Source organism: Pristiophorus japonicus, chromosome 4, assembly GCF_044704955.1.
Source record: "Pristiophorus japonicus isolate sPriJap1 chromosome 4, sPriJap1.hap1, whole genome shotgun sequence".
In the NCBI taxonomy this organism is placed as follows: domain Eukaryota; kingdom Metazoa; phylum Chordata; class Chondrichthyes; family Pristiophoridae; genus Pristiophorus; species Pristiophorus japonicus.
In genome coordinates this window covers 126,605,470-126,633,199 of record NC_091980.1, presented here as the reverse complement: position 1 = coordinate 126,633,199, position 27,730 = coordinate 126,605,470, and the positions used below count along the sequence as shown (strand labels likewise).

The 27,730-nt window shown below is 44.3% G+C and overlaps 1 protein-coding gene across 3 annotated transcripts in view; it reads left to right on the top strand.

Annotated features, from left to right (window-relative positions):
* Nucleotides 1-27,730, top strand: part of LOC139263058 (dedicator of cytokinesis protein 2-like) — a 770,661-nt gene that overhangs the window by 124,851 nt on the left and 618,080 nt on the right. For all 3 annotated transcript variants that reach the window (XR_011593033.1, XM_070878576.1, XM_070878575.1), the window contains exons 14-15: nucleotides 984-1,108; nucleotides 17,015-17,113. Coding sequence is in view for 2 of the 3 variants with exons in the window: in XM_070878576.1 (XP_070734677.1) it covers nucleotides 984-1,108; nucleotides 17,015-17,113 (224 nt within the window). In the remaining variant the exon portion in view is untranslated. The remainder of the gene's footprint in view (nucleotides 1-983; nucleotides 1,109-17,014; nucleotides 17,114-27,730) is intronic.

Genomic DNA, 27,730 nt, shown 5'->3' with positions numbered 1-27,730 from the left:
GGATGGAGTACAAAAGCAGGGAGGTCCTGCTGCAACTGTACAGGGTATTGGTGAGGCCGCACCTGGAGTACTGCGTGCAGTTTTGGTCACCTTACTGAAGAAAGGATATACTAGCCTTGGAGGGGGTACAGCGACGATTGACTAGGCTGATTCTGGAGATGAGGGGGTTACCTTATGATGATAGATTGAGTAGACTGGGTCTTTACTCGTTGGAGTTCAGAAAGATGAGGGGTGATCTTATAGAAACATTTAAAATAATGAAAGGGATAGACAAGGTAGAGGCAGAGAGGTTGGTTCCACTGGTTGGGGAGACTAGAACTAGGGGGCACAGCCTCAAAATATGCGGGAGCCAATTTAAAACCGAGTTGAGAAGGAATTTCTTCTCCCAGAGGGTTGTGAATCTGTGGAATTCTCTGCCCAAGGAAGCAGTTGAGGCGAGCTCATTGAATGTATTCAAATCACAGATTGATAGATTTTTAACCAATAAGGGAATTAAGGGTTATGGGGAGTGGGCGGGTAAGTGGAGCTGAGTCCATGGCCAAATCAGCCATGATCTTTTTGAATGGCGGAGCAGGCTCGAGGGGCTAGATGGCCCACTCCTGTTCCTAATTCATATGTTCTTATGTTCTTAAGGAGACTTTAGGCAAAAAAACAAATGAAAGAATAACTTGCCATACTTAAAAGAGATTGGATTCAGAGAGAAGTGGAAACAGGGTTTATGAATTAGTACACCGCCCTGAAAAGAGTGCGGGCCATGCTGATCTCAGTGCTTGAGATACCGTTAATGGGCTCCCATCACACAAATCTCTACACTGGGATTGCTAGTTTGTAATACCTCTCTAATGTCTAGCATGAAGAGCTGAAGAGTGAGGTACATTGGAGAGACTCAACGGTCTTTTCTTTCACCACATGTCTGTTCTCATATCCCATAATATTACAAAACTGCTCATCACAGGATATTCCTCTGTTTCCTTCCTCTGCAGGCGATGTTAGAAATGACATTTACATCACCATCCACTACGGAGACTTTGACAAGTACAACAAGACCACACAGAAGAATGTGGAAGTGATAATGTGTGTCTGCAGTGAAGATGGTAAAATTACTCCGGTATGAATTTCTTCTCAGGAATGAATATGGATTAGTAATGACAGCAGGCAGAGAAGGCACAGTGACCTTCAAAGTTCATTGCTCGCTTGAAGACTTGCTGGGAAATGGTTTGAGGGCTGATCCTCTGTGGCTTTATTGAAGTGGACTGTGTGTAAGCATAGACAGCAGGAGTCAGCAGATTACTTCACCCAGGGACTTTAGGAAACATATCTGAGGCCAATCCTGTTCTCAGTGTGACATCATGCACTGAAGCATTTAAACGCTTTCCAAATGGTATAATTGAATCGAGATCAAGAGCTTGAGCCCCTCTCCCTAAACCAGGGAAGCTGAGGCCAAAGGTTGTCTCTCATCTCTCATCAGCTGAGATCAGATACCTCAGCACAAAATGAACGATCATCTTGGCCAGAGTACCACATTGTGCTGTGGATTTACTGATGAAGTAATCGATGAAGCACTCAAAAAATATTTTGGATATATATCAGTGAAAATATTTTGCATAATACTGGCAGGAAAGCTACTAAAAATGGAATTCAGGATTACATATGATTACATAAGAACATAAGAAATAGGAGCAGGAGTAGGCCATATGGCCCCTCGAGCCTGCTCCGCCATTCAATAAGGACATGACTGATCTGATCATGGACTCAGGTCCACTTCCCTGCCCGCTCCCCATTACCCCTTATTCCCTTATAGGTTAAGAATCTGTCTATCTCTGTCTTAAATATATTCAATGACCCAGCTTCCACAGCTCTCTGAGGCAGCGAATTCCACAGATTTACAACCCTCTGAGAGAAGAAATTCCTCCTCATCTCAGTTTTGAATGGGCAGCCCCTTATTCCAAGATTATGACCCCCTAGTTCTAGTCTCGCCTATCAGCGGAAACATTGATAGATCTCTTAATTTTTAATGAAATGCGAAATCCCGTTGTAGTTTTCATGTAATTTTATTCTGGCAGCAGCAACAAGCTTCTTGCTTTAAGCCAGGCCTTTGTCCTTCTGAGACCACATGGTCAAAATGGCTGTTCTTATAGCTGACTCAGTTTACAGAAAAGAACGCGCCTTCTTTGACCTTATTGGCTCAATTGATATACTGTTAACCTTTAATTGGCTCGCCACCAAAGGTCCTAAAATGTCAAGTTGATTGATGACTTAATGCAATGTGGTCTGTGTTTTCTCAAAACTGCAGCCAGGCTGCAGAGCTTGAATTCTCTATCAATCTCCCTTCGATTCATTCACAAACGGAATCATAAAACATCAGGTATCACTGGTTAAACATTCTACAAAATAATTTCATACATGTTAATAGAGATTCTTTCTAAAATTTGTTGAGGTGTTTCGCCACATGTCCAGACTAGTAGCTTCCACACAAATTTACACCAACCCGAATTCCATCGTGGCCACAATGGAAGTCTGGTTTTAGCAGGTTAATTCGCCTTATTCAAATTTAATCCAAATCAGTATCTTAATTCAACTAGTAAACAACCTTCCCTTAAGCATAACATACCCCTGTGCCATGTTCAGATGGTCTGCTGGGACCTGCAAGGTGTCTCACCTGTGGGATAGCAGCTACAGCCGCCTGGTTGCAACAACATTTAATCAACATAAACAAACGATATAAAAGTAAAATAATTACAATGAATAGAATTAAACCTTCCACCAATGAAGTTTCTATTGAACCTAGCCATTCAGTGGCTCCGCTCCACAAAGTGAATGATGGGGGTTGCTTAATTTTTTCTGCCTCCTTTTGGATATGCGTCGCTAAATGGATAATTTCTTCGGAGCTATCTGGGATATATGTGCAGCACTCAGTTCTGAGTACGGCGCAAGTACCTCCCTTTTCAGCCAGGATGTAATCAAGGGCCAGTCTATTCTGTAGGCTATTGTGCGGATTGCTACCATTTCTGCATTGATTTTAACTAGGGCCTCTGAGGTATCATTGGCTACCTGTTCCACAACGGATGCCATGTTAATGAATTCCCTTGCCAGTCTGGTGGTCCCATACCTGGGGATCAGAATGGCAAAGAACCTCTCTGTTTCTGTGATAGCTCTCTTAGGACGGTGTAAATGTTCCGACAGTGACTTTATATGATACATATATGGCACAATGTAGGCTAAAAAGCAGGATCCCGTCCAATTCTGGGGCAGCCAAGGATAGGCCTTGTGGCCACACACCTAATAGGTGCCATTATAGGCAATGAATGTTAGCTGTTTCTTTGTCAGCAACACTCCGGGGCCTGTCCAGGCTTTTCCATCTGTTTTATTCAGAATCCCTGTTACATTAAGAATTCCAACGTCAGCCCAGTTTGGACGGTTCCGTGGCTTGATTATATTATAATTCCGGGAGCAGTTACTACACCCCATATTTTGGCCTCCTTTGATGTTTCTAATCATACAGACCGATTCCCACGGTCTTCCTATTCCCGTTGTATTAGTGATAACAAAAAATGGGGGCCGTTTGGAATTATTGTACCACGGTTGGTATCCCCCTTCAAAGATAGTCAGATTGTAACCTGCTGACTTCCATTTTCGTGCCCAGTTTTCCGTATCCTGAAACGCATTGCCTGTTTTGTTTTGATTAATTATCCACTCAGCCGTTTCCGAGATATTTAAGGGAACTGTCCTCAAGGGAATCCCTCCCTTTGAGTGAATAGGAATATGCGCACACACCCAACAATTAGAAATGTTACCTTGTTTGGCATAAATGTATGACATATATAAAAAGTTATTTACATATAATTCCCTTGGTACTCTACTATTTCCCTTTGGTGCAGAGGGTCGGCTAGTAAGAAGTAGTCCTATGCCTAGAATACCTACAATCAGTAATACAGTAAATTTATACATTTTGGCAAAAAGTAATTGTCCTATTAGATTTCAGCTTCCGTTACAGGTGCTCGTTTAACATGTGAGGCGTGAATCCAGGCTTTTTTTCCTTGGACTTTAACAGTTGCCTGGGTGGTCAATAACACTTGATAAGGTCCCTCCCACTTGGCACCCAAAGGTTCTTTATGCAACTTTTTCACATAAACCCAGACTCCCAGGATGATGTCGTGTCCTCCTTCGGGTGGATTACCCCAAGCTGCCGATACCTGTCGGGAAACAGAACTAATAACATTGGTTAGGTTCTGACAGTATGATAACAAAGTGTCATTCATTACGTGAACATCAGCTTTCTGTAAATCAATAGTTCCTGGCAGCGACATGGGTCTTCCTGTTATAATTTCAAATGGGCTTAGACCTGTAGTTCTGTTTGGGGTTGCCCTAATACTACATAGCACTATTGGTAGTGCCTGGGGCCATGGTGTTCCTTCTTGGTGATATTTGGCAAGTCGTTGTTTCAGAGTTCGATTCATTCGCTCTACTTGTCCTGATGATTGTGGATGATAAGGACAGTGTAAATCCCACGTAATGTTCAGTAACTTACAGACTTCTTGGCAGACAGCACCTGTGAAGTGTGTTCCCTGATCTGAGTCAATGCTACTCGGGACTTCCCATCGGGGAATGTAATCCTTACACAAGATCTTTGCAGTGTGATTGGCTGTGGCTCTTTTAGTTGGGACAGCTTCTACCCATCTAGAGAATCTGTCGACCATGACAAGAATGTTAGTGTATCCTTGGCATGGAGGAAGAGATTTATAATCAACCTGCAGATGTTGGAATGATCCGACAGGGGCAGGGGGCCTCAGTTGGGGCATTACCGTGATGGGTCCAGAATTATTTTTCTGGCAGACCACACAACAGTCTGCTACCAGCTGGGCATGTTTTTTAAATCCCCGACCCCACCAGCTTTTCTGGAACCGTGCTGTCATCTGTTGTGAGGCCAAGTGTCCCCACGAGTGGATCTGTTGGGCTAAAAAAGGCATAAGCGCTTGTGGCGCGACTGGCTTGTCGGTAACTCTTTGTCTCCAGACACCATCTTCGCATAGCTTAATTCCTGCCTCAATCCATGTCCATTTTTCTTCTCAGGAGCACTCGCCTTGCATTGTTTGAAGGTCTCGTGTCAGAGTCCTGAGTGCTTTCAATCTGCACATCTATGTTGGTCCTTCTGGGGGAACGCCCTGTGAGGCGGCATCTTTCGCTGCCTGGTCGGCTAGGGCATTTCCCTGTGCTTCCGTGGTATTTTCCTTGGTATGGGCCTTACACTTCAGGATGGACACTTCCTGAGGTAATTGTATGGCCTCTAGTAAGTCTCGGACTTTTTTTCCATTTTGGATAGGTGTACCAGCAGCAGTGAGGAATCCTCTTTTCCGCCATAACAGACCAAAGTCGTGAGCGACTCCAAAAGCATAACGTGAATCTATGTAGACATTAACTGTCTGTCCTTCTGCTATTCGACATGCTTCTGACAGGGCCCATAACTCGGCCTGTTGTGCTGATGTTCCTGAGGGTAAACATCCTTTTGCCACTACCTCATATAAGGTTGTAACTGCCCATCCTGCTTTTCTGCTACCATTGTCAACAAAGGAGGAACCATCTGTAAACAGGATGAGGTCTGGGTTGTGTAGAGGCTCGTCTGCTGCTAAGGCTGCTTCTTCTGTTTCTTTTAAAATCTCCACGCAGTCATGCTCTTCACATTCTCCCCCCTCTTGCTCTCTCGATTCTGACATCGGGAGCATAGTTGCGGGAGTAACCGGGCTGGCCCGGGTGATATGGAGATTAGGAGCTTCCAAAACTGCTGTCCAGCGGGTCCATCTAACTGCTGTCACCTGAGACATTCTATTCATAGACAGCAAAGCGTGTACGGTGTGGGGACACTTGACAATCATCTTTTGGTCGAGGACTAGACCCGCAGTGATCATTACCGCTCGACATATAGCTTCCATGGCCCTTAGGCAACTTCCCCATCCGAGGGCAACTGCATCCAGTTTTGCCGAATAATAGCCAATAGGTCTTTGCCGATCCCCATATTCTTGTGTCAGTATCGCTGTCATATATCCTTCTTTCTCATGGACAAATAGGCTAAATGGCTTACCACTGTAGGGGATTCCCAGAGCCGGTGCTGAACACAAAGCCTTTTTCAAACTCAGAAAGGCCTCTTGCTGTTCCTTAGTGAGGGTGATGGCTTCTTTAGATGCACGTTCCCCTTTAAAATATTATTCAATGGCTGAGCAAGCTGTGTGAAGGTGTCAGTCCAATTTCTGTTAAAGTTACACAATCCCAAAAAATAATTTTGTTCCTGAATAGTGGTGGGTTTTTCAGCAGCCTGAATGGCTGCAGTTCTATCCTGGGTAAGTTCTCTCTTTCCTTGTGAAATCTTTTGTCCCAGGTATACAACCTCTTCTTGGGATATTTGTGCTTTGTCGATGCTGGCTTTATGTGGTCCAGCAAAGCTCGTAAATCTTGTTCATGCTGTTCTTCCGTGTTTGAAGCTCGCAGGATATCATCTACATATTAGATGACTGTGGATGACAGGGAAGGTAATTCTTGCAAATTCTTTGGAAAGCCATGTGGAATACCGTAGGGCTGTTGTGGAAACCCTGCGGTAACCAGGTCCAAGTATATTGTTGTCCTTGGACCGTGAAAGCAAACCACTGTCGAACCTCCAGTGCCAGAGGCACCGACCAAAATCCGTTGGCCATATCTATAACCGAGAAATATTTATGTTCAGGTTTGAGGGCATTAAAAATGGTGGAAGGATCTGCGACCAAAAGAGCTTTTTGATCAATACACTGGTTAGCTTTCCTATAATTGACAGTCAAATGCCAAGTCTCATTAGATTTCTGTACCGGCCACATGGGGCTGTTGGAGGAGCTATGCGTTTTAATAAGCACCCCTTGTTTCTCCAATTGCTGAATAACCGGTAAGATTCCCGCAATGGCAATTGGACTGATGGGATACTGTTTAGTGCATGGAGGCTTGGTCCCAGTAAATGACGCAGGCTCCATCTGGAGAAGGCCACAATCGTTCTTATCTGTAGCCCATATCGGGTGTTCCTTCAATTCTTCTTTCTTCAAAGTTCTAATTGACCATGTCACCCGACCATCCTCAAAATGCAACGATGAATTAGAACGTCCATTCCCAAAAGGGGTTGAACTACTGGGCCTATCCAGACCGGTGTGGTTAGTTCATGTGGACCCAGCCCTATAAGTACCGGTGTTGTCCTTTTAATTTCCATTTTATGGCCCCCAACTCCATAAGCTGTACGTGCCCTACCATCCAATGGCAAAAAGTCTCCATATTGTAGGGGTAAGCATGTTAATGACACCCCTGTGTTGAAAAGACAGTCCACATCCTTATCGCTCACCCTCACAGTTATATATAGCCCATCTCCCCTCTGTTGTCTTAGTGCAAGGAGGGAGGCCAGGGTGGGCTCTAATCGTTTTTTGCTATCCCAAGTAACTCCTTCTGTTGTTGTATTGTCAGTCGCTTAAATGCTTCTATGAGGTCATTATCTTGTGACAAGCCTGGTTTGTTGGCTGAATTGTATCCCTGGCTGCGTCCTCTTCCCCAGCCATGACCTTGCTGTTTTGCCCTGCACGTCTTGGCCCAGTGACCTTCTTTCCCACAATAATGACATTTTCCGGGTAATTTTCCTAATGACTGTTTATCGGAATCCTGGGATTTCCTGTACAGCTCGGACTTTAGCTCCCATATCCCGATCTAATTGGTTACATCGATCCACCAATGCTGCAAAGGTAGTTCCTCTACCTTCCAGTCCGGTAACACTACCTTAAGCATTTTGGACAGTTCTGGCTTTAGACTTGCCACGAAAGCTGCTTTCAGGAGTCCAAACACTTGTTCATCCATTTCCTCATCCGTATTATTCATACCCGAATATTCTAGCCACGTGCATCTAAACCGCTTGTCATATTCCAGGACCTCCTCTGTTCCTTTCTGCAATTTTTCCCTCGTCTGCCGTAGCTGGACTGAAGGCTTGCAGCCAGTGTTTAATCGCCTCCCATCCTGCGTTTAATTCTTGCTCATCCTGCCCCAAAGCTTTTTCTACCTTGTCGTACAATTTTCTTCCCGGTGTTTTTGGCACCATTATGGTCAAAATTTGCACTCTGTCCCAGGGATGAAATTGATATATATTTCTTCAGCGGTCCAATTGGTCACACGTTTTCACTCCCCCTTTCTTTGGATTGGGCATCTCCTTGGACCATTTATCAATTTTCTCTGGGTCTGCCGGATCATGAAATAAATATTTTGCATACACCCTTTTCTTCGTTGTTTTGGTTCCGTCCTCATCCGCAGTCTCTTCTGATTTGACGACAATTCGTCTTTTTTTAAACGGGGCAAAGCGCACCCCTAATTCTTCATCCTCCGACCCTGTATCGTCGGAGGACTCAGAATCCGTATCTATTCCTCGGTCGTGTCTTCGGGTTTGCGCTTTTAATTTATCCAAACATGGGTACCCTGGGAATTGACCAATACATTTTCCTTTTCCTATTACTGTCTCTTGACCGAATGATTTTTTCCATTCTTTAATTTCACCTTTAAGTACTTGAACTTCCGCTTCCGATTTTTCAAGTTCAAGTCTTTTCTGTCGCAGCTGTGCACAAACAGCTTGCAATTGATCCTTTGTACTGGTCAGTTCTCGATCATGTTGGGAACGCATTATAATTTCATTCCGCTTTCGGATCTGTCCCATAACGGTTAGGGACTATCGGATTCGCTCTTTATTTTTCATACGGGTCGTTTTTTCCCAGATCCTTTTAATCTCGTCCAAGGACCATTGTCCTTTGGAGATTCCATACTTTTGTTCGATCTTAATACAGGTTTTAGATAAGTCGAATTGTTGCTCTATGTATTCTTTCAACTGTTGGAGGATTTCATCTATCGAAACCTTAGGTGGTGCCTGCCCACCTTTAACAGTTGTAGGCAATTCTTTGCTCTTATCTCCTGCTGCCATAATACTTATTTCTTTCCTGGGGTCTCGAGTCGTAGGCTTTCCAGCCAATCAGTGGGTTGGTGATTAATTAACTAACACACGCCCGAAGTTAGACGTCTATGGGACCTCAAGCCGACTACCAACCGGAGGGTTCGCAAACTGGAGGCTTTCGGAATCGCGTAGAAGGAGAGGCGAATTTAGACTTTTGATTGAGGACTTTTATAAAGAGGAGTCCTTACCTCAGTATGTAGGTCCGATGTCCAAAATTCAGTTTCTTCTCTCAGCGATCGTGTTCGTGATGCCAAAATTGTTAGATCTCTTAATTTTCAATTAAATGCGAACTTGGTTGTAGTTTTATTCTGGCAGCAGCAACAAGCTTCTGGCTTTAAGCCAGACCTTTGTCCTTCTGAGACCACATGGCCAAAATGGCTGTTCTTATACCTGACTCAGTTTACAGAAAAGATCGTGCCTTCTTTGACCTTATTGGCTCAATTGATATACTGTTAATCTTTAATTGGCTTGCTACCGAAGGTCCTAAAATGTCAAGTTGATTGATGACTTAATGCATTGTGGTCTGAGTTTTCTCAAAACTGCAGCCAGGCTGCAGAGCTTGAATTCTCTATCAAACATCCTCTCTACATCCATCTTGTCAAGCTCCCTCAAAATCTCATATGTTTCGATAAGATCACCTCTCCTTCTGAACTCCAATGAGTAGAGGCCCAACCTACTCAACCTTTCCTCATAAGTTAACTCCCTCAACTCCGGAATCAACCAAGTGAACCTTCTCTGAACTCCAAAGCAAGTATATCCTTTCTTAAATATGGAACTCAAAGTGCAGTATTCTAGGTGTAGCCTCACCAATACCCTGTATAACTGTAGCAAGACTTAATTGCTTTTATACTCCATCCCTTTTGCAATAAAGGCCAAGATTACATTGGCCATCCTGATCACTTGCTGTACCTGCATACTAACCTTTTGTGTTTCATGAACCAGGACCCCCAGGTCCCGCTGTACTGCAGCACTTTGCAATCTTTCTCCATTTAAATAATAACTGCCAAAGTGCATAACCTCACACTTTCCAACATTATACTCCATCTGCCAAATTTTTGCCCACTCACTTAGCCTGTCTATGTCCTTTTGCAGGTTTTTTGTGTCCTCCTCACACATTGCTTTTCCTCCCATCTTTGAACCATCAGCAAACTTGGCTACATAGAAACATAGAAAATAGGAGCAGTAGTAGGCCATTCAGCCCTTTGAGTCTGCACCGCCATTCAATATGATCATGGCTGATTCTCTATCTCAATACTATATTCCTGCTTTTTCCCCATACCCCTTGATGTCTTTTTTGTCTAGAAATCTATCTATCTCCCTCTTAATTTAGTGACTTGGCCTCCACAGCCTTCTGTGGTAGAGAATTCCACAAGTTCACCACCCTCTGAGTGAAAACATTTCTCCTCATCTAGGTCCTAAATTTCCTACCGCTTAGCCTGAGACTGTTACCCCTTGTTCTAGACTTCCCAGCCAAGGGAAACATCCTTCCCGTATCCAATCTATCCAGCCCCGTCAGAATTTTCTATGTTTCAATGAGATCCCCTCTCATTCTTCTAAACTCTAGTGAATACAGGCTTAGTTGATCCAATCTCTTCTCATACGACAGTCCTGTCATCCCAGGAAACAGTCTGGTGAATCTTCGCTGCACTCCCTCTATGGCAAGTATTTCCTTTCTTAGGTAAGGAGAACAATACTCCAGGTGCAGTCTTACCAAGGCTCTGTATAACTGTAGTCGGTTTCAATATTCCTTGCAAGTTTACTCTCATACTCTATTTTTCTCCTCTTAATCAATCTCTTGGTCCTTTTTTGCTGAATTCTTACCTGCTTCCAATCCTCAGGCTTGCTACTTTTTCTGGCAACTTTGTATAACTCCACTTTGAATCTAATACTATCCTTAATTTCTTTTGTTAGCCATGGTTGGGCCATTATTCCTTTTGTGTTTTTACGCTAGAAAGGAATGTATAACTGTTGCAATTCAGGCATTTGGTCCTTAAATATTAGCCATTGCCTATCCACCGTCATGCCTTTTAATGAATCTTCCCAATCTATCATAGCCAATTAATTCCTCATACCTTCGTAGTTTCCTTTGTTTAGATTTAGGACCCTAATTTTGGATTGGATTACTTCACTTTCCATCTTAATTAAGAATTCAATCATGTTATGGTCACTCTTCCCTAAAGGACCCCGCACAAGACTGTTAATGAACCCCTTCTCATTACACCATACCCAATCTAGGATAGCCTGTTCCCTAGAAGGCACCTCAACATACTGGTCTAAAAAAAACATCTCTTACACACTCCAGGAATTCATCTTCCACAATATTATTACCAAATTGATTTGGCCAGTATATATGTCGAGTAATGTCACCTACCATTACTGTAGTACCGTTGCTACATGCATCTCTAATTTCCTGTTTGATGCCATCCCCTACATTACCACTACTGTTTGGAGGCTTATAGACAACTCCCCCCAATGTTTTCTGCCCCTTAGTGCTCCTTAGCTCCACCCACACTGATTCTACATCTTGATTTTCTGAGCCAATATCCTTTCTCATTATTGCTCTGATTTCATCCTTTACTAACAACACCACACCACCTCCTTTTCCTTTTTGCCCGTCCTTCCTAAATATCGAATATCCTTGGATATTCAGTTCCCAACCCTGGTCACCCTGCAACCATGTCTCTGTAATTGCAACTATATCATATCTGTTTACATTTATTTGCGCTGTTAATTCGTCTACCTTATTACATGCTTCGTGCATTCAGATACAAAACTTTTAGATTTGTCTTTTTAACATTATTAGACATCTTAACATTATTTTGTACTATAGCCCTATTTGTCTTATTGCTATTTTTTCTTACCTGGACCCTATTTATTAGTGCACTCTTTTGTTTGTGTGCTCTGTCCCTTCCTGACATAATCTGGTTATCGTTACCACAATCACTTTCCTGCATTGCTTCCTTTTCATTTCTCTTTAGCATTCTAGCTTTCTCTCCATTGCAACCGTCCTCCCCCTACCCCCCTTATTTAGTTTAAAGCCCTGTCTACCTCCCTAGTTCTTCGGTTCATTAGAACTCTGGTCCCAGCATAGTTCAGGTATAATCCGTCCCCTACGTTACACTCGGTCCCTTCATCCAAGTCATTAATATGGATTATAAATAGTTGGGGTCCCAGCACTGATCCCTGCTGCCAGCAGGCAGGCTGGCACCCCCTCTTGGATGCAAGGCCGCTGGCCCGACCAAAACCCTCCCTGGTGGCCCATTGGGCCAAAGTTTAAAAATGCACGATTCTCTCTCCTTTAAGGAAGGGGAGAGAGCATGGTGACGTACACGCGCTGTGACATCACCACCGTTCCACTGTTGATTGACAGTGGCGGAGCCGCTCCAAATCTCGCTGAAATCCCACTCCAAATTCAGCCCCTCAGCCTCACTTGCCATGGCACTTCAGCTCCCTTCATGACCGGTTTCCGGTGCAACGAAAAAAAAACGTCAATCAGCTGAAAATTGATCAGACAGCCACCTCCACTCTTCCGGCGGTAAAAACAGGTAGGAAATCATAGGTGCCTCAGCTTTCTTGCGCACCTGAATTTCGGACTCTCTCTCTGTATTCACTCTATCAAAACATTTCATAATTTTAAAGACCTCAATTAGGTCACCCCTCAGCCTTCTTTTTTCAAGTGAAAATCGATCCAGCCTGCTCATCCTTTGCTGATGAGTATACCTCACATTTCTGGTATCATCCTTATAAATCATCTTTTCAGCCTCTCCAGTGCCTCTATATCCTTTTTATAATATGGTGACCAGAATTGTATGCAGTACTCCAAGTATGGTCTAATCAAGATTTGATACAAATTTAGCATAACTTCACTACTTTTGAATTCTATCCCTCTAGAAATAAACCCTAGTGCCTGGTTTGCTTTTTTTTATGGCCTTGTTAACCTGTGTTGCTACTTTTAGTGATTTGTGTATTTATACTCCGAGATCCCTTTGCTCCTCTACCCCACCGAGACTTGCACCCTCCAAGTAATGTGACCGCTCTATTCTTCTGACCAAAATGTAATATCTCATAATTATCTTTGTTGAATTTCATTTGCCAATTATATGCCCATTCTTCAAGTTTATTAATGTCTTCCTGTGATTTTTTGCAATCATCCTCAGTATTAACTAACGCCCACCCCAATTTGGTGTCATCCACAAATTTAGAAATTGTGTTTTTGATTCAAAAGTCTAAATTGTTTGTAAAGATTATGAGCAACAGTGGTCCCAGCAATGATCCTTGTGGAACACCACTACCCACCTTCTGCCACTCTGAATAGCTACCATTTACTCCTACTCTCTACTTTCTGCCTTGATGCCAGCTAGCTATCCATTCTGCTACTTGTCCCCTGACTCCGCATTCTCTGACCTTATTCATTAGTCTATTATGTGGTACCTTATCGAAGGCCTTTTGAAAATCTACTGCATTATCCTTGTCTATTCTGTCTGTTACCTCTTCAAAGCATTCAATTCAATGGGAGGGTAACAGTAATGTGGGAATTGGGAGAAGCACCAGTAAATGGAGAAATTGTGAAATGCACTTGGAAAATGGGGAATTAGGGGAGGGCACCAGGAAGTTGAGGAAATGGGGGAGGGAACCACTAAACTGACTATTTTCTCGAGAAAATAGGAGTGACCTGATAAAGCTATAAAATTATGAAGGAGTTCAACAAGGTTGAGGTAACCAAAACTAAGGGCTATAAATATGATAGTCACTAATAAATCCAGTAAGGAATTGAGGAGAAACTTATTTACTCAGAGTGGTGAGAACGTTGAACCTGCTACCACAATTAGTTGAGCTGAATAGCATAGATGTATTCAAGAGGAATCTAGATAGGTACATTAGGGAGAAAGGAATAGAAGGATATGGTGATAGGGTGAGATGAAGTAAATAGGGTTGGAGGAATCTTGTGGAGCATAAACACCAGCATAGTCCTGTTGGGCCTAATGGCCTGTTCCTAAGCTGTAAATTCTATGTAATTCTATGTCATTCACTTCACACTCGGGTTGCCAACTGTGGTTGGACGTATTCCAGGAGGTTTCATCACATGGTCTCCAACCACCCTGCCCTCATTTTCCTGCCATTATTCACCCGACACGCCCATCCACACGGCGCATTGCCATCCCTTACCGATTGGAAAGTGAACAGAATCTTCATTGCCCAATTGGATGATTCTCGACTGTCAGTCAAACAAATGTTTTTTTCTCATCTCCAATATTTTTATAAATATAAAACAAATGTGTTCAAGGAAAATTTTCTCCCAGACAAAAGTCTCCAGGAGATTAATCTTTAATTTAGATTCCAGGAGATTGCAGATGATCAGTTAACCACAGGCCTCAGCAAACCTCATGTATTACCCATCTTTCAGTTTTGTCAATCAAATTCTCCACTCCTGCTGTATGGAAGGGGTGCTCCGCTAATGCTGGGACTGAGGTACTTTATTGAGGCAAAGTAAAGAGAGAATTAGTCTGCATCTCTGCCGGATCTTGTGATTTCCAATATTGATACTGGGTGCCAGATATGGAAAGTGTCCCATTCTCCAGCACAAAATATTCCTCAACTTAATGAGCAGAATAATTCATACATAAAAAATGAAAAGTTGGGAACATATAGTTTTCTCCTCTCAACATTCATGATATGGATTATTTCACCATTGGCTTGTTAAGGAAGCAGCAATTAAAACCTTGTGCTGAACTCCAGGATTTTGTGGCTATTCATGGATATGTATTGGTAACAACAGCACATGCTGAATAGCACAACTGTTTGATGGTGTCAGTAGAGAATGTTGACAACACACACCAAGGATTATTGGGACAGGATTTTCATTGGCCTTGTACATAGACTCTATTCTCTGTGCCATATTCACGTTCAACTTCATTGGTTACCATTATCATTTTTCTACAGACAGCCATTATAAAAACAAATAGCAACAATAACAATAATTTGTATTTATATAGCACCTTTAACATCGTGAAACGTCCCAAGGAGCTTCAAAGTAGTATTATGAGATAAAAAATTTGACACCGAGCCGCATAAGTAGAAATTAACACAGGTCAAATAGGTATATTTTAAGAAGCGTCTTGAAGGAGGAAAGAGAGGTAGAGAGATGGAGAGGTTTAGGCAGGAAATTTCAGAGCTTGGGGCCTAGGCACGGCCATCAATGGTTGAACGATTATAATCAAGGAAGGTCAAGAAGGCAGAATTAGAGGAGCGCAGACATCTCGGGGTGTTGTGTTTAGTTTCTTTGACTCCAAGATTGCTTTGGTATTTCAAAGATTAAATTCTGAGGAAGCGCATTCTGATCCCAGAGACTTGCCCTCTGAGTGTTACTTCAGACTGCCTGTCAGACTTTTCTTGATGACCTGACCACTAAAGTGCAGTTTCCTTTTTGTTCTTCATTGTCTCTAGTTTCCCCTGAGTATAGAAAATTGAGGAGTGATTTAATTGAGGTGTTTAAAATATTAAAAGGCTTCAATAAGGCAGATACAGAGAAACTATTTCCTCTGGTGGTGAATCAAGAATGAGAGGACACTAAAATTAGAGCTAGGCCATTGGGAACAAAATCAGGAATAATTTTTTCACACAAAGAGTAACAGAAATCTGGAATTCTCACTCCCAAAAGGCTGTGAATGCTAGACATCAATTGGAAATATTATGACAGATCGATAAATTTTTATTGGGTAAGGTTATCAAGGGATATGGAGCAAAGGCGGGTCAATGGAATTGGTACAGATCAGCCATGATCTCACTGATCGGTGGAGCTGGCTCGAGGGACTAAATGGCCTACCCCTGTTCTTATGTTCCTAAAAGAGAATGCTGTCGGGAGCCTTCCCTGCACCTGCTCATGGCTGGGCTCTTGGTTGAAAAGTACCATTGGCAGAGGCCTTGCACCTGGTTACCTGGCCGCCCTCTCGGTTGCGGGTTGGTGTTGAGCTAATCTCAGCCAACATCACCAACCTTAAGTGGTGGGGAGGGGGGGGGCGTGGAGGGAGAGTGGGCAAGTCAGCCAGAATTCCCACTCATGATTATTATCAGTGTCACGTGCGGGAAAATTGAAGTGTGTGGACGTCAGGCGAGAATGGGATGGGCTCAGCCTTGGAGCCCATCAACCATTGAGGCCACACCAGGAGTGCTGGGTCTTGTAAAATTTATCTCATGAAGAATGGCCACTAGGTGAGGTGCTGGAGCGTTGCCAACCTCATGGTATCATAGTCTTGCAATCTGGCCTTCAGGGGAGGAGCAGAATATACTGGTGAGAGGAGAATACTGGTGAGAGGGGAATGGGGAAACCAGATCAGATGAATTGTAAAACATACAGGCAACTGGTTTTTCGGGTGGTTTGCGACCGGGTTTTCACCACGTTTTGACCCTCCGCGGTGAAAATCCGGTCGCTAAGACCGATTGTGATTCTTGTTTCCTTGTTTGCGGCGGCGCTTGGAAGCACTGCTGGGGAGGGCTGCCTGATGTGGAACAACTCAGATTGCGTTACTGTCCAAGTTTCGACACTCACCCAACCCGTACACCGCGACCCAAACACCGCCAGGTAAAACCAGCCCTAGCGATTTGTTAGGTAAGGGTCTTGGTAATGTTTTTTGAATGTTTTTTTGAATTTTTTCCCCTCCCCTCTCCCAAGGCCTCTCTCGCAGCGCTCCCGAGCCCGCAATAAAGTTGGCGAGGATCGCGTTTTTGCACCGCGAATGATAGTGCAACGCCTCCCTTTGCGATGCGTAGACCCTAAGTGCCGAAAGTTAGGCTTTAAATTGGTAACACAGTGAAAATGGTCGTTTTCATGTATCGCTTACGTTTTCGCCCAAAAATGGAGAAACCTGAAAATCCAGCCCCTGAGCTGTTAATGAGTTCACAAAACATACTGCGATGATTGTCAATATTCAAAGTTGGTTAGCTGTTCTGTTTCATGAGACTGTGATATTATGTGTGTATGCAGAGATTTCATGTTATTGGTATTTACAAGATTGAACTGTTTTGGTGCAGAATGCCATTTGCCTGGGTGCGGGAGACAAGCTAGTCAATGAATATCGATCCGTCATCTACTATCAGGTCAAGCAGCCACGCTGGATCGAGACAATCAAGGTCAGTGAAAGCAATGAAATATTACAGCGCTGTTTCTAAACCTGGAATTGCAAAGAAGGACTTACATTTATACAGTACCTTCCATGACCTCAGGATGTCCCAAAGTGCTTCACAGCCAATGAGTACTTGTGAAGTGTAGTCGTAATGTAGGAAATAAGGCAGCCCATTTGCCCACAAGTAGCAATGAAATAAATAGCTAGCAGTGGCTCATTTTCAAATTGGAAAACCTGGTCACATTTTGATGATGTTGCAAGTGAAATCATCACTGCGAAGACAATAATCTGGCTATTGTTTTGATGATTTCAATCATGGGGAAAATACATTTTCAAGTTGCTCTACGTATTTGCTGCTGCAGAGGAAACAATTGCCTGAGTTTAAGGAACAGGTCTCATTTTAATGACATTAGAGCATAGTCATATCACAACTTGATTTTTGCTCATTAAAAATGAGAGGAGATGTGGAAGAGCCAAAGAGAGCCTTTCGCTGCTGCCAGGAAAGTTAAAGATAAAAGCTTCATAGTTTTGAGTATTTGTCAGAACTCTGTGTGAGGAGATTCTATATGACTGATGCTAGCAAAGTCAACAAGGATCCTTGTGTCACAGCTCACGAGAGCATAGCATACAATGTGATGATATCTCTACATAAAAATGTTCTGTCTGTCACCGGCCTTGGGCCACCTGCAACCTTTTGTTCCACTCTACAACAACTTGCATTTGTATAGAGCCTTTAACATAGTAAAATGTCCCAAGGCGCTTCACAGGAGCGTAACCAGACATAAATTGAATGAGTTAAAGAAGGAGACATTAGGACAGGTGGCCAAAAGGCTTGGTCAAAGAGATAGCTTTTGAGGAGCATCTTAAAGGAGGAATGAGGCGGAGAGGTTTAGGGAGGGAATTCCAGAGATTAGGGTTTGGACAGCTGAAGGCATGGCTGCCAAGGGTGGGGTAAAGCAAGGAGAGGATGGACGAGGCCAGAATTTGAAGAACGTATGTTTCTCGGAGGGTTGTAGGGGCAGAGGAGATTACAGAGGTAGGAAGGGTGGAGGGCATGCAGGGATTTGAACATAAGGATGATAATTTTAAATGTGAGGCGTTGGTAGACTCGGAGCCAATGTAAGTCAGTGATCAGCTAGGTGTTGGGGACTTGGTGCAAGTTAGGGTAAGATCAGCGGAGTTTTGGATGAGCTCAAGTTTACAGGGGTGGAAGATGGGAGGTCGGCTAGGAGTGAATGTTGTTAATAAATAAACTATTTGCTTCTCCTTGGACTCAGGAAATGCCTATTCATCACAATTACACTTTACTATCTTATAGCAATAGGTCATGTTAGAAAACACAGTTGCACTGTAGCAGCAGAATAATACATCGTGGGTTCTATAGTATAATGCTGCTATCCTGAGCAATGCCACGGGAGATTAATTAGTCTTTAGATCAAGTGAATTTGTCTTCAGGGATACAAAGGTTTGCCAGCCACTTTTCTATGAAGACAATGCTCCATTAACAGTTAAATTTTAATTGCTTGGAAATTTTGTGATGCCTGATTATGAACTTCACCATTGGACCTTATAGACGGGTTGCCTTGCAATACTATTTCAGCAAAGGATTTGGCATTGTCGTGGTCTTAGGAATAGCTTAGCGGCCTTCAGTTCAAATCCCGCCATAAATTATGAAACTGAAATCAAGAAAGATGATAATTTATGGGTTAGCACCAGAGAAATAAATGACCAGATTGTTGTAAAAACCCAATTGGGTTGACATAATTATGGGGTTAACTCTTCTCTGAGTTTTCTACTCTGAACTGAAAAATTATTAGCGGTGCTAGAATTTGCTTATTGTCCATCAGAATATATATTTTTAAACTTACCGTGGTTCCTAGTCCTGATTGCCATCTCACATACAAAACTATGGTACTGAAAGCGATTGTAGCTGATCTGGTCCATTCTGAAAATAATTGCTTACTTGCTCAAACATCTAAGTTTTTTTTTCGCATATTCACCTTCCTCTGAGCAAAGCACCTAAGACTAAATTATCTGTTGAACCTTCCCTCTTCCGGCTTGATTTAGGGTGCCACAGTTTGAGAGCTTGCAACACTCTAGATGTCAAACATATTATCAGAGATGTACATCAGCAGTGTAAAGTAATGCATTTGGAAGTAAGAATGAGGGGTGGCAATATAAACGGAAGAGTATAATTTTAAATGGGGTGCAGGAACAGAGGGACATGGGGGGTGTCATGTATCTTACATTATTATATATAACTGTATCCTAACATGCTATACATGACTGTAACCACCAGCATACCTTACCACCAGGGGTGCACTTGCAAGAGACAGGTATATAAGGACAGGTCTCAGGCAAGTGCAGTATTCCAGAGCTGTGAAATAAAGGTACAGGTCCAGAGTGACCTTGACTTCACTACATGCCTCGTGTGAATCTGTATTGAGGGGGCAGGACTTTACAGTGGTGACGAGTTACGGGATTACAGAATCCACAGAATGGCGAACAACGGATCAGATGAAAAGTACAATGCGGGAGACAATTGGGAGGACTTTATAGAAAGGCTCCAGCAAAGCTTTGTAATCAAAGACTGGTTAGGCGACGATAAGGCAGACAAGAGAAGAGCCCATCTCTTGACCAGCTGTAGCTCGAAAACATACGGTTTAATGAAGGATCTGTTGGCTCGCGAGAAACCAGCAAGCAAGTCGTTTGAAGAATTGAGCACACTGGTAAGAGACCATCTGAAGCCAGCGAGCAGCCTACACATGTCCAGACACAGGTTCTACAACTACAGACGCTGTGTGGGTCAGAACATACCCGACTTCGTGGTGGAACTTCGGAGGTTGGCTAGTTTATGTGAGTTCTCCGATGAACTGAGGAGAGAAATGCTGAGAGACTTTTTCATTGAAGGAATAGGCCATGCAGGCATATTCCGAAAGCTCATAGCGACCAAGAAACTGACCTTAGAGGCAGCAGCACTGGTTGAACAGACATTCTTGGCAGGGGAAGAAGAAACGAGGTTGATTTACAATGCAGGTACGACAACTAACAAAATATTGGAACAAGAAGTTCACAGCACGAAACAAGCTGCTACCCCCAGACACAGACAAAACCGGGAGAACAGCCTCTCGACAGCAGGCAGAAGCCATCCAAGGGCCACAGGAACGGCCGTTCACACCTCATCAACCCACAATGCGAGCAATCAACTACAAACTGAGAGAAGCTCAAGAGAGATCAGCCAGATGCAGCTCATTCTTTGGGAACACTTTGAACAATGGAACAGGTCTGTGCTGGAGGTGTGGGGGTGGGCACTCATCAAGGGGATGTTGATTTCAGCAGGCTGTTTGCAGAAATTGTGAATATACAGGGCATTTGCAAAAAAACGGCAGTTCGGCTGGTATATGAATCGGATGGGTCGGAAAGCGGACCAGAAGATGGTGGGGACAGTACCCGGGACACCGATGTATAGCGGGTCAACATGATTAATGGCCGCTGCTCCTACAACAGGACGCCTCCTATAATGATGAGGGTCCTACTCAATGGGATATCTGTCAACATGGAGCTGGATACGAGAGCAAGTCAATCTCTCATGGGCGCTCAACAATTTGAACAAATGTGGCCGCATAAAAGAGACAGACCAAAACTCACAAGAGTCGACACCACACTAAGGACCTATACCAAAGAAATCATACCAGTCCACGGCAGCGCCATGCTCTCTGTCACACACAAAGGGACAGTGAACCGACTTCCCCCGTGGATTGTCCCCGGAGACCACCCAGCATTGCTGGGAAGCAGCTGGCTGGCAAAACTAAACTGGAAATGGGATGATGTCCATGCCATGTCATTAGAGGAACGGACCTTCTGCTCAACAGTTATAAAGCGATTTGAACATCTCTTTCAGTCAGGTGTGGGCACTTTCAAAGCGGCTAAAGTTAAAATCCACATCACACAGGATGCTAGACCGGTCCATCACAAGGCCAGAGCTGTACCCTATGTGATGAGGGAAAAGATTGAACATGAACGACAGGCTTCTGCGGGAAGGCATTATATCACCTGTGGAATTTAGCGACTGGGCAAGTCCCATCGTCCCAGTCATGAAGCCTGATGGATCCGTACGAATCTGTAGGGACTACAAATCTACCATAAACAGAGTTTCCCTACAGGACCAGCACCCGCTGCCCAGAGCGGAGGATTTATTTGCCACATTGGCTGGAGGTAAACTTTTCTCAAAATTAGACCTAACATCTGTGTTTATAACGCAAAATTTAACCGAGGAATCCAAGCTACTCACCACCATCAACACATATCGAGGCCTTTTCATGTACAATCGATGCCTATTCGGCATCAGGTCGGCAGCTGCCATATTCCAGCGCAACATGGAGAGGCTGCTCAAGTCCATCCCGGGGACGGTTGTATTTCAAGATGACATACTTATCACGTGGGGACACCGACTCCCATCTCCATAGTTTGGAGGAAGTACTAAAGCGGTTGGATCGGTCCAAGTGCCTGTTTCTCGCATCCAAGGTTGAATTTTTGGGCAGAAGGATTGCCGCTGATGGAATCCGCCCAACAGAGTCCAAAACAGAAGCAATTCGCCTGGCACCCAGGCCCTGGAATGTCTCAGAACTGTGCGCCTTTCTCGGGCTACTCAATTATTTTGGGAACTTTATGCAAAACTTAAGCACGCTGCTGGAGATCTCCACGTGCTTCTCAGGAAGGGGTGCGATTGGTTTTGGGGGGACGCCCAGGAACGCGCCTTCAATAAGGCATGCAACCTTCTCTGTTCCAACAGTGTTTTGACTTTCTTTGACCCAGGTAAAAAGCTAGTTCTCACATGCGATGCATCAGCGTATGGGGTCGGGTGCGTTTTGCAACATGTCAATAATGCGGGCAAATTACAACACATAGCTTATGCCTCCAGGTCACTTTCGCGGGCGGAGCGCAGGTACAGAATGGTAGAGAAGGAGGCGCTCGCGTGCGTGTATGGTGTCAAAAAGATGCACCAATACCTTTTCGGGGCCAAGTTCGCATTAGAAACCGACCACAAGCCCCTCGCGCCCCTCCTATCTGAGAGCAAGGCAATAAACGGCAACGCCTCGGCGCGAATTCAATGGTGGGCACTCATGCTGGCGTCCTATGACTATACCATAAGGCACAGACCAGGCACAGACAACTGTGCCGACGCGTTCAGCAGGCTACCCCTGGCGACTACGGAAGGGTCTGACGAACAAGACTGTGAGATAGTCATGGCAATCAATGCCTTTGAGTCCACAGGTTCGCCCATGAAGGCTCGCCAAATCAGAGCCTGGACGGCCAGCGAACCCACGTTATCCTTAGAAAAAAGATGTGTCCTAACTGGTGACTGGGCAGAGGCATTAAAACCCTTTCACAGGTGCATGCATGAGCTATCACTACAAGCAGACTGCCTGATGTGGGGCAGCCGAGTAGTCATACCTCTGTGAGGCAGAGAGGCATTTGTCCGGGAGCTCCACGCGAGCACCCAGAGATCGTTCTCATGAAGGACATAGCCAGATCCCTCGTCTGGTGGCCTGGTATTGATGTGGACTTGGAGCTCTGCGTCCGAAGGTGCACCATTTGTGCCCAACTCAGCAATGCCCCCAGGGAGGCTCCACTGAGCCCCTGGCCTACCAAACCGTGGTCGCGGGTGCACGTAGACTATGCGGGCCCATTCATGGGCAAAATGTTCCTCGTAGTTGTAGATGCATTTTAAAAGTGGATCGAATGCACCAGTTTAAACTCGAGCTCAACCTCCATCACTGTGGAGAAACTCGCAACCATGTTTGCAACGCACGGAATCCCTGACATATTGGTCAGCGACAATGGTCCGTACTTCACAGTGCAGAATTCCAAGACTTTATTATTGACCACGGCATAAATCATGTCAAGACGGCACCGTTTAAGCCGGCCTCCAACGGCCAGGCGGCGAGAGCAGTGCAAATCATTAAACAAGGCATGCTTAAAATCTAAGGTCTCACGCTGCAGGGTCGCCTGTCGTGACTGCTGCTGGCATATAGATCTCGTCCGCACTCACTAACTGGGATCCCCCCCCCTGTTGATGAAAAGGACTTTAAAAACATTAATCCTCCCAGACATGCACGAAATCGTTGAGGCAAAGCGCCATAAGCTGACTGAGTACCATGACAGAAATTCAAGGGGGAGATGGAATGAGATAGGGGACAAAGTGTTTGTACTAAACTATGGCAGGGGTCCCAAATGGCTTGCAGGGACAGTAACGGGCAAGGAAGGAAACAGGCTACTGGTAGTACAAATGGACAATGGCAAAACCTGCCGAAGGCATGTAGACCAAGTCAAAAGCAGATTTACCAACAACACTGCTGAACCAGAGGCAGACGACAATGTGAAACTCGCACCACACCTAGTGGACAGACAGAGGGAACATCCTGAGGAAAGGGCAATCCCAACAGACAGCCCAGGCGAGTCAACAACAATCACACCAATCGAAACAGACAGCCTAGGCGAGATACCAGCAACCACACCCAAAGAAAAACAGACACCAAGGCAAAGAACTGAACCACAACTCAGACGCTCCACGCGAGAGCATAGACCACCTGAGAGACTGAACCTATAAAGACAATAAGACCTTGGGGGAGGGTGATGTCATGTATCTTACATTATTATATATAACTGTATCCTAACATGCTATACATGACTGTAATAAGATATGACCTGTAACCACCAGCATACCTTACCACCAGGGGTGCACTTGCAAGAGACAGGTATATAAGGACAGGTCTCAAGCAAGTGCAGCTTTCCAGAGCTGTGAAATAAAGGTGCAGGTCCAGAGTGACCTTGACTTCACTGCATGCCTCGTGTGAATTTGTACTGAGGGGACAGGACTTTACAGAGAGCGTATGTAAACAAATCTTTGAAGGAGGAAGGACACCTTGATAAGGCTGTTAAAAAAGCATATGGGATCCTTGGTTTTATAAACAGAGACATATACAAAAGCAAGGAAGTAATTCTAAATATTTATAAATCACTGGGCTAGACCTCAGCTGGAGCATTGTTTCTAATTCTGGGCACCAGACTTTAGGATGGATGGCAAGGCCTTGGAGAGAGTGCAGAGGTGACTTACTAGAATAGTACCAGGGATGAGGGACTTCAATTACATAGAGAGACTAGAGAAGCTGTCTTGGTTCTCCTTAGAGCAGAAAAAATGAAGCACAGATTTAATCGAGGCATTCAAAATCATGATGGAGGACAGGCGCACCAACATCAGTGTCCTCGCCCAAGCCAACATCCCCAGCATTGAAGCACTGACCACACTCGATCAGCTTCGCTGGGCAGGCCACATAGTTCGCATGCCATACACGAGGCTTCCTAAGCAATTGCTCTATGTGGAGCTCCTTCACAGCAAACGAGCCAAAGGTGGGCAGCGGAAACGTTACAAGGACACCCTTGAAGCCTCCCTGGTAAAGTGCGACATCACCACTCACATCTGGGAGTCATTAGCCGAAGGCCACTCTTGGTGGAGAAAGTGCATCCAGGAGGGCGTTGAGGTCTTCGAATCTCAACATGGCGAGCGTGAAGGGTTCAGGCGCAGGCAGCAGAAGGAGCGTGCAGCATACGTGTCCCACCCACCCCTTCCCTCGACGAATGTCTGTCCCACCTGTGACAGAGCCTGTGGCTCTCGTATTGGACTGTTCAGCCACCAAAGGACTCATTTCAGGAGTAGAAGCAAGTCTTCCTCGATTCCGAGGGATTGCCTATGATGATGATATGATGGGATTTTTGATAGAGCAAATAAGGAGAAACTGTTTTGTGGCAGAAGGGTTGGTAACCAGAAAAAACAGATTAAGGTAATTGGCAAAAAGAATCAGAGGTGAAATGAGGAGACTTTGGGTGAGAAATTCTCCAGTGCCCCATTTGGGGACAGTAACCCAGTCGGGGAGGGGCTTCCTGTGCCTTTTATTTTAAGCAGTAAGTTATTATGATCTGAATGCGCTGCCTGAAAGGGTGGTGAAAGCAAATTCAACAGTAACATTCAAAAGGGAATTGGATAAATACTTGAAGGAGAGAAAATTTCAGGGCTCTGGCAAAAGAGCGGTGTAGTGGGACTAATTGGATCGCTCTTGCAAAGTGCTGGCTGGCACGATGGGCCGAATGGCCTTCTGTGCTGTATGAATCTATTATTCTAAATCTGTGGAATTGGCCGAGGATTGGTCAAGCTTGACCGGATTAAAATAGCCAACAAACACGAGGCTCACACTTGAAGAATAGTGGCTTGGACGGGACATCGGCGGGCTGTCTGATGGCCTGTGGAATTCTAGCCCCAGGAGAGTCAGCTTCAGTATGGGGAAGAACACACTTCATTTGCTAACAACTTCGCCTTTCAAAAGTTGTCATAAGGCAAATGATGCAATTCTGTGCCATTTATCGATATTAAGCTGTAAAACTCTTCAGGAGTAAAATTGGGACCGTTAGCATCAGTTTTTTGGGCAAAAAGAGTGCCCTTAGAGCTCCAAAATGGCGTCCATGGTGCATGCACACAAATGGGGAAAATCTCGCTGGGCGCCACATTGGTGCAGGCGTTGGCGCCTGTGCAGTAAATGTCCTCCAGAAATATGCAGAGCAGGCAGATTATGACGTCAATCAGCGTGCCCTCGCTTAACCTCATACAACTGAACACACATTCGGCAGCAGATAGGATCCTGCATTGGCTCTATTTCAAGGGATCATCAACAATGTCCCCTTTAAATTGTGCACGGCCATGCAGCAAGTTTGACAGTGCCACGCAGTAAAAGAAACCGTCAGCTCCTGACTTAAAAAAAATTAGTGCTAAAAGGTGCTGATATGCTGCTGTAAGATGCAATTATGTAAAATAAGCCACCCACTGGGATGCCTGTAGAAAGGTTACATTTTACAAAACTTAAGATGATCTGTTTTCCTGTTAAACTCTCTATTTGTCATAGATCTGAATTAACTTGACAAATCATTTATAATTAAAAGATTTTTCCTCATTGAACTAGTGATTGAGGACTCAAAGGAAATCAAGGGATATGATGATCGGGTGGGAAAGTAGAGTTAAGATCGAAGATCAGCCAAGACCTTATTGAATGGTGGAGCAGGCTTGAGGGCCCGTATGATCTACTCCTGCTCCTATTTCTTATGTTCTTATGTCAGTAGTCGGTCAGTGATGCTGGATGCGATTTCTGCCCGGGAGCAAAGGTCGCAGAAAGCACTTCCTGGCTGGGAGCAAAGGTCAGCGAGGGGTTGAGTCAGAAAAAAATAGCAACAAATGATTTCTTACCAAATCTTATGATTTCTAAGAGTTTGCCTCCTGATTTATGAGGCAATGGGTTTGTCAATACTGGGGTTTAGCCATGAACACTGGAATCGTACTGTTCCCTGGCGTTTGGGCGCTCTCCCCACAGGTAAAGGTCTCATTGTGGGGGGCAGAACAGCAAAGGTATACAAAGCAAAGAAACCCATCCCCTCCTCCCAAAAAAGGGAGAAACCGAAGCGTCAAGCATGCAAAGGCAGGCTGGGCTCCATCCAGCCCTAGCACAACAAACAGATGCCTTTTTATTTGTTATTATGGCGTTGGGTAATGACTAGCCAAAAGCTGATCAATTTACATATATAAACAGAGCAGTTTGACTTGAGTGAGCAAAGTGAGATGCCCCAAATTATTTTGGTGAGGAGACACAAAAAACTCAGCTGGAAAGTCAAACCCCAAGCTGAAACTCAAATGTCAAATGCCTTGCCAAAAGAAAAAGTCAGATTCTATGTGGTCGCTCCAAGTGAACAAAGCAATGGCAAACACACTACATTGAGTGAGGTGCAAACCTGGATTCTAGAGTCCATCAAAAAAATATATACCTTAAATATTAATAAAAACACAAGTAAGAAAATTAAAATGTAATAATTTGCCTTAATGCAATTCTTAAAAAAACATTCCCCAACTCTCCCTGCCCAGCATCCTGGACCTGGACCAGCCCCCACCCAACCCCCTAATACCCGAACCTGCCCTCAACCTGAGGCTTGATAAAAATACATCATCAAATAGAATCGTAAAGCACAGAAGGAGGCCATTTGGTCCATCATGCCTGTGCCGGCTCTTTGGTAGAGCTATGCAATTAGTCCCACTCCCCTGCTCTTTTGCCATAACCCTACAATTTTTTCTCTTTCAAATATTTATCAAACTCCCTTTTGAAAGTTACTATTGAATCTGCTTCCACTGCTCGTTCAGCCAGGGCATTCCAGATCATAGTAACTCACTGCATAAAAGAAAATTCACCTCATCTCGCCTCTGATTCTTTTACCTATCACCTTAAATCTGAGTCCTCTGGTTACCGACCTTACTGCCAGTTGAAACAGTTTCTCCTTATTTACTGTATCAAAACCCTTTGAACACCTCTGGTGAATCTCCTCTTAACATTCTCTGCTCTGAGGAGAACAACCCCAGCTTCTTTAATCTCTCCAGATAACTGAAGTCTTTCATCCCTGGTACCATTCTAGTAAATTTCCTCTGCAACCTCACCAAGGCCTCAAGATATTAAAACCTGACCTGAGATTGCTTGATGTGAAGGGGGGAGTCAGAAGAAAGAAATAAACTAAAGATATCAAGTCATTAACATAG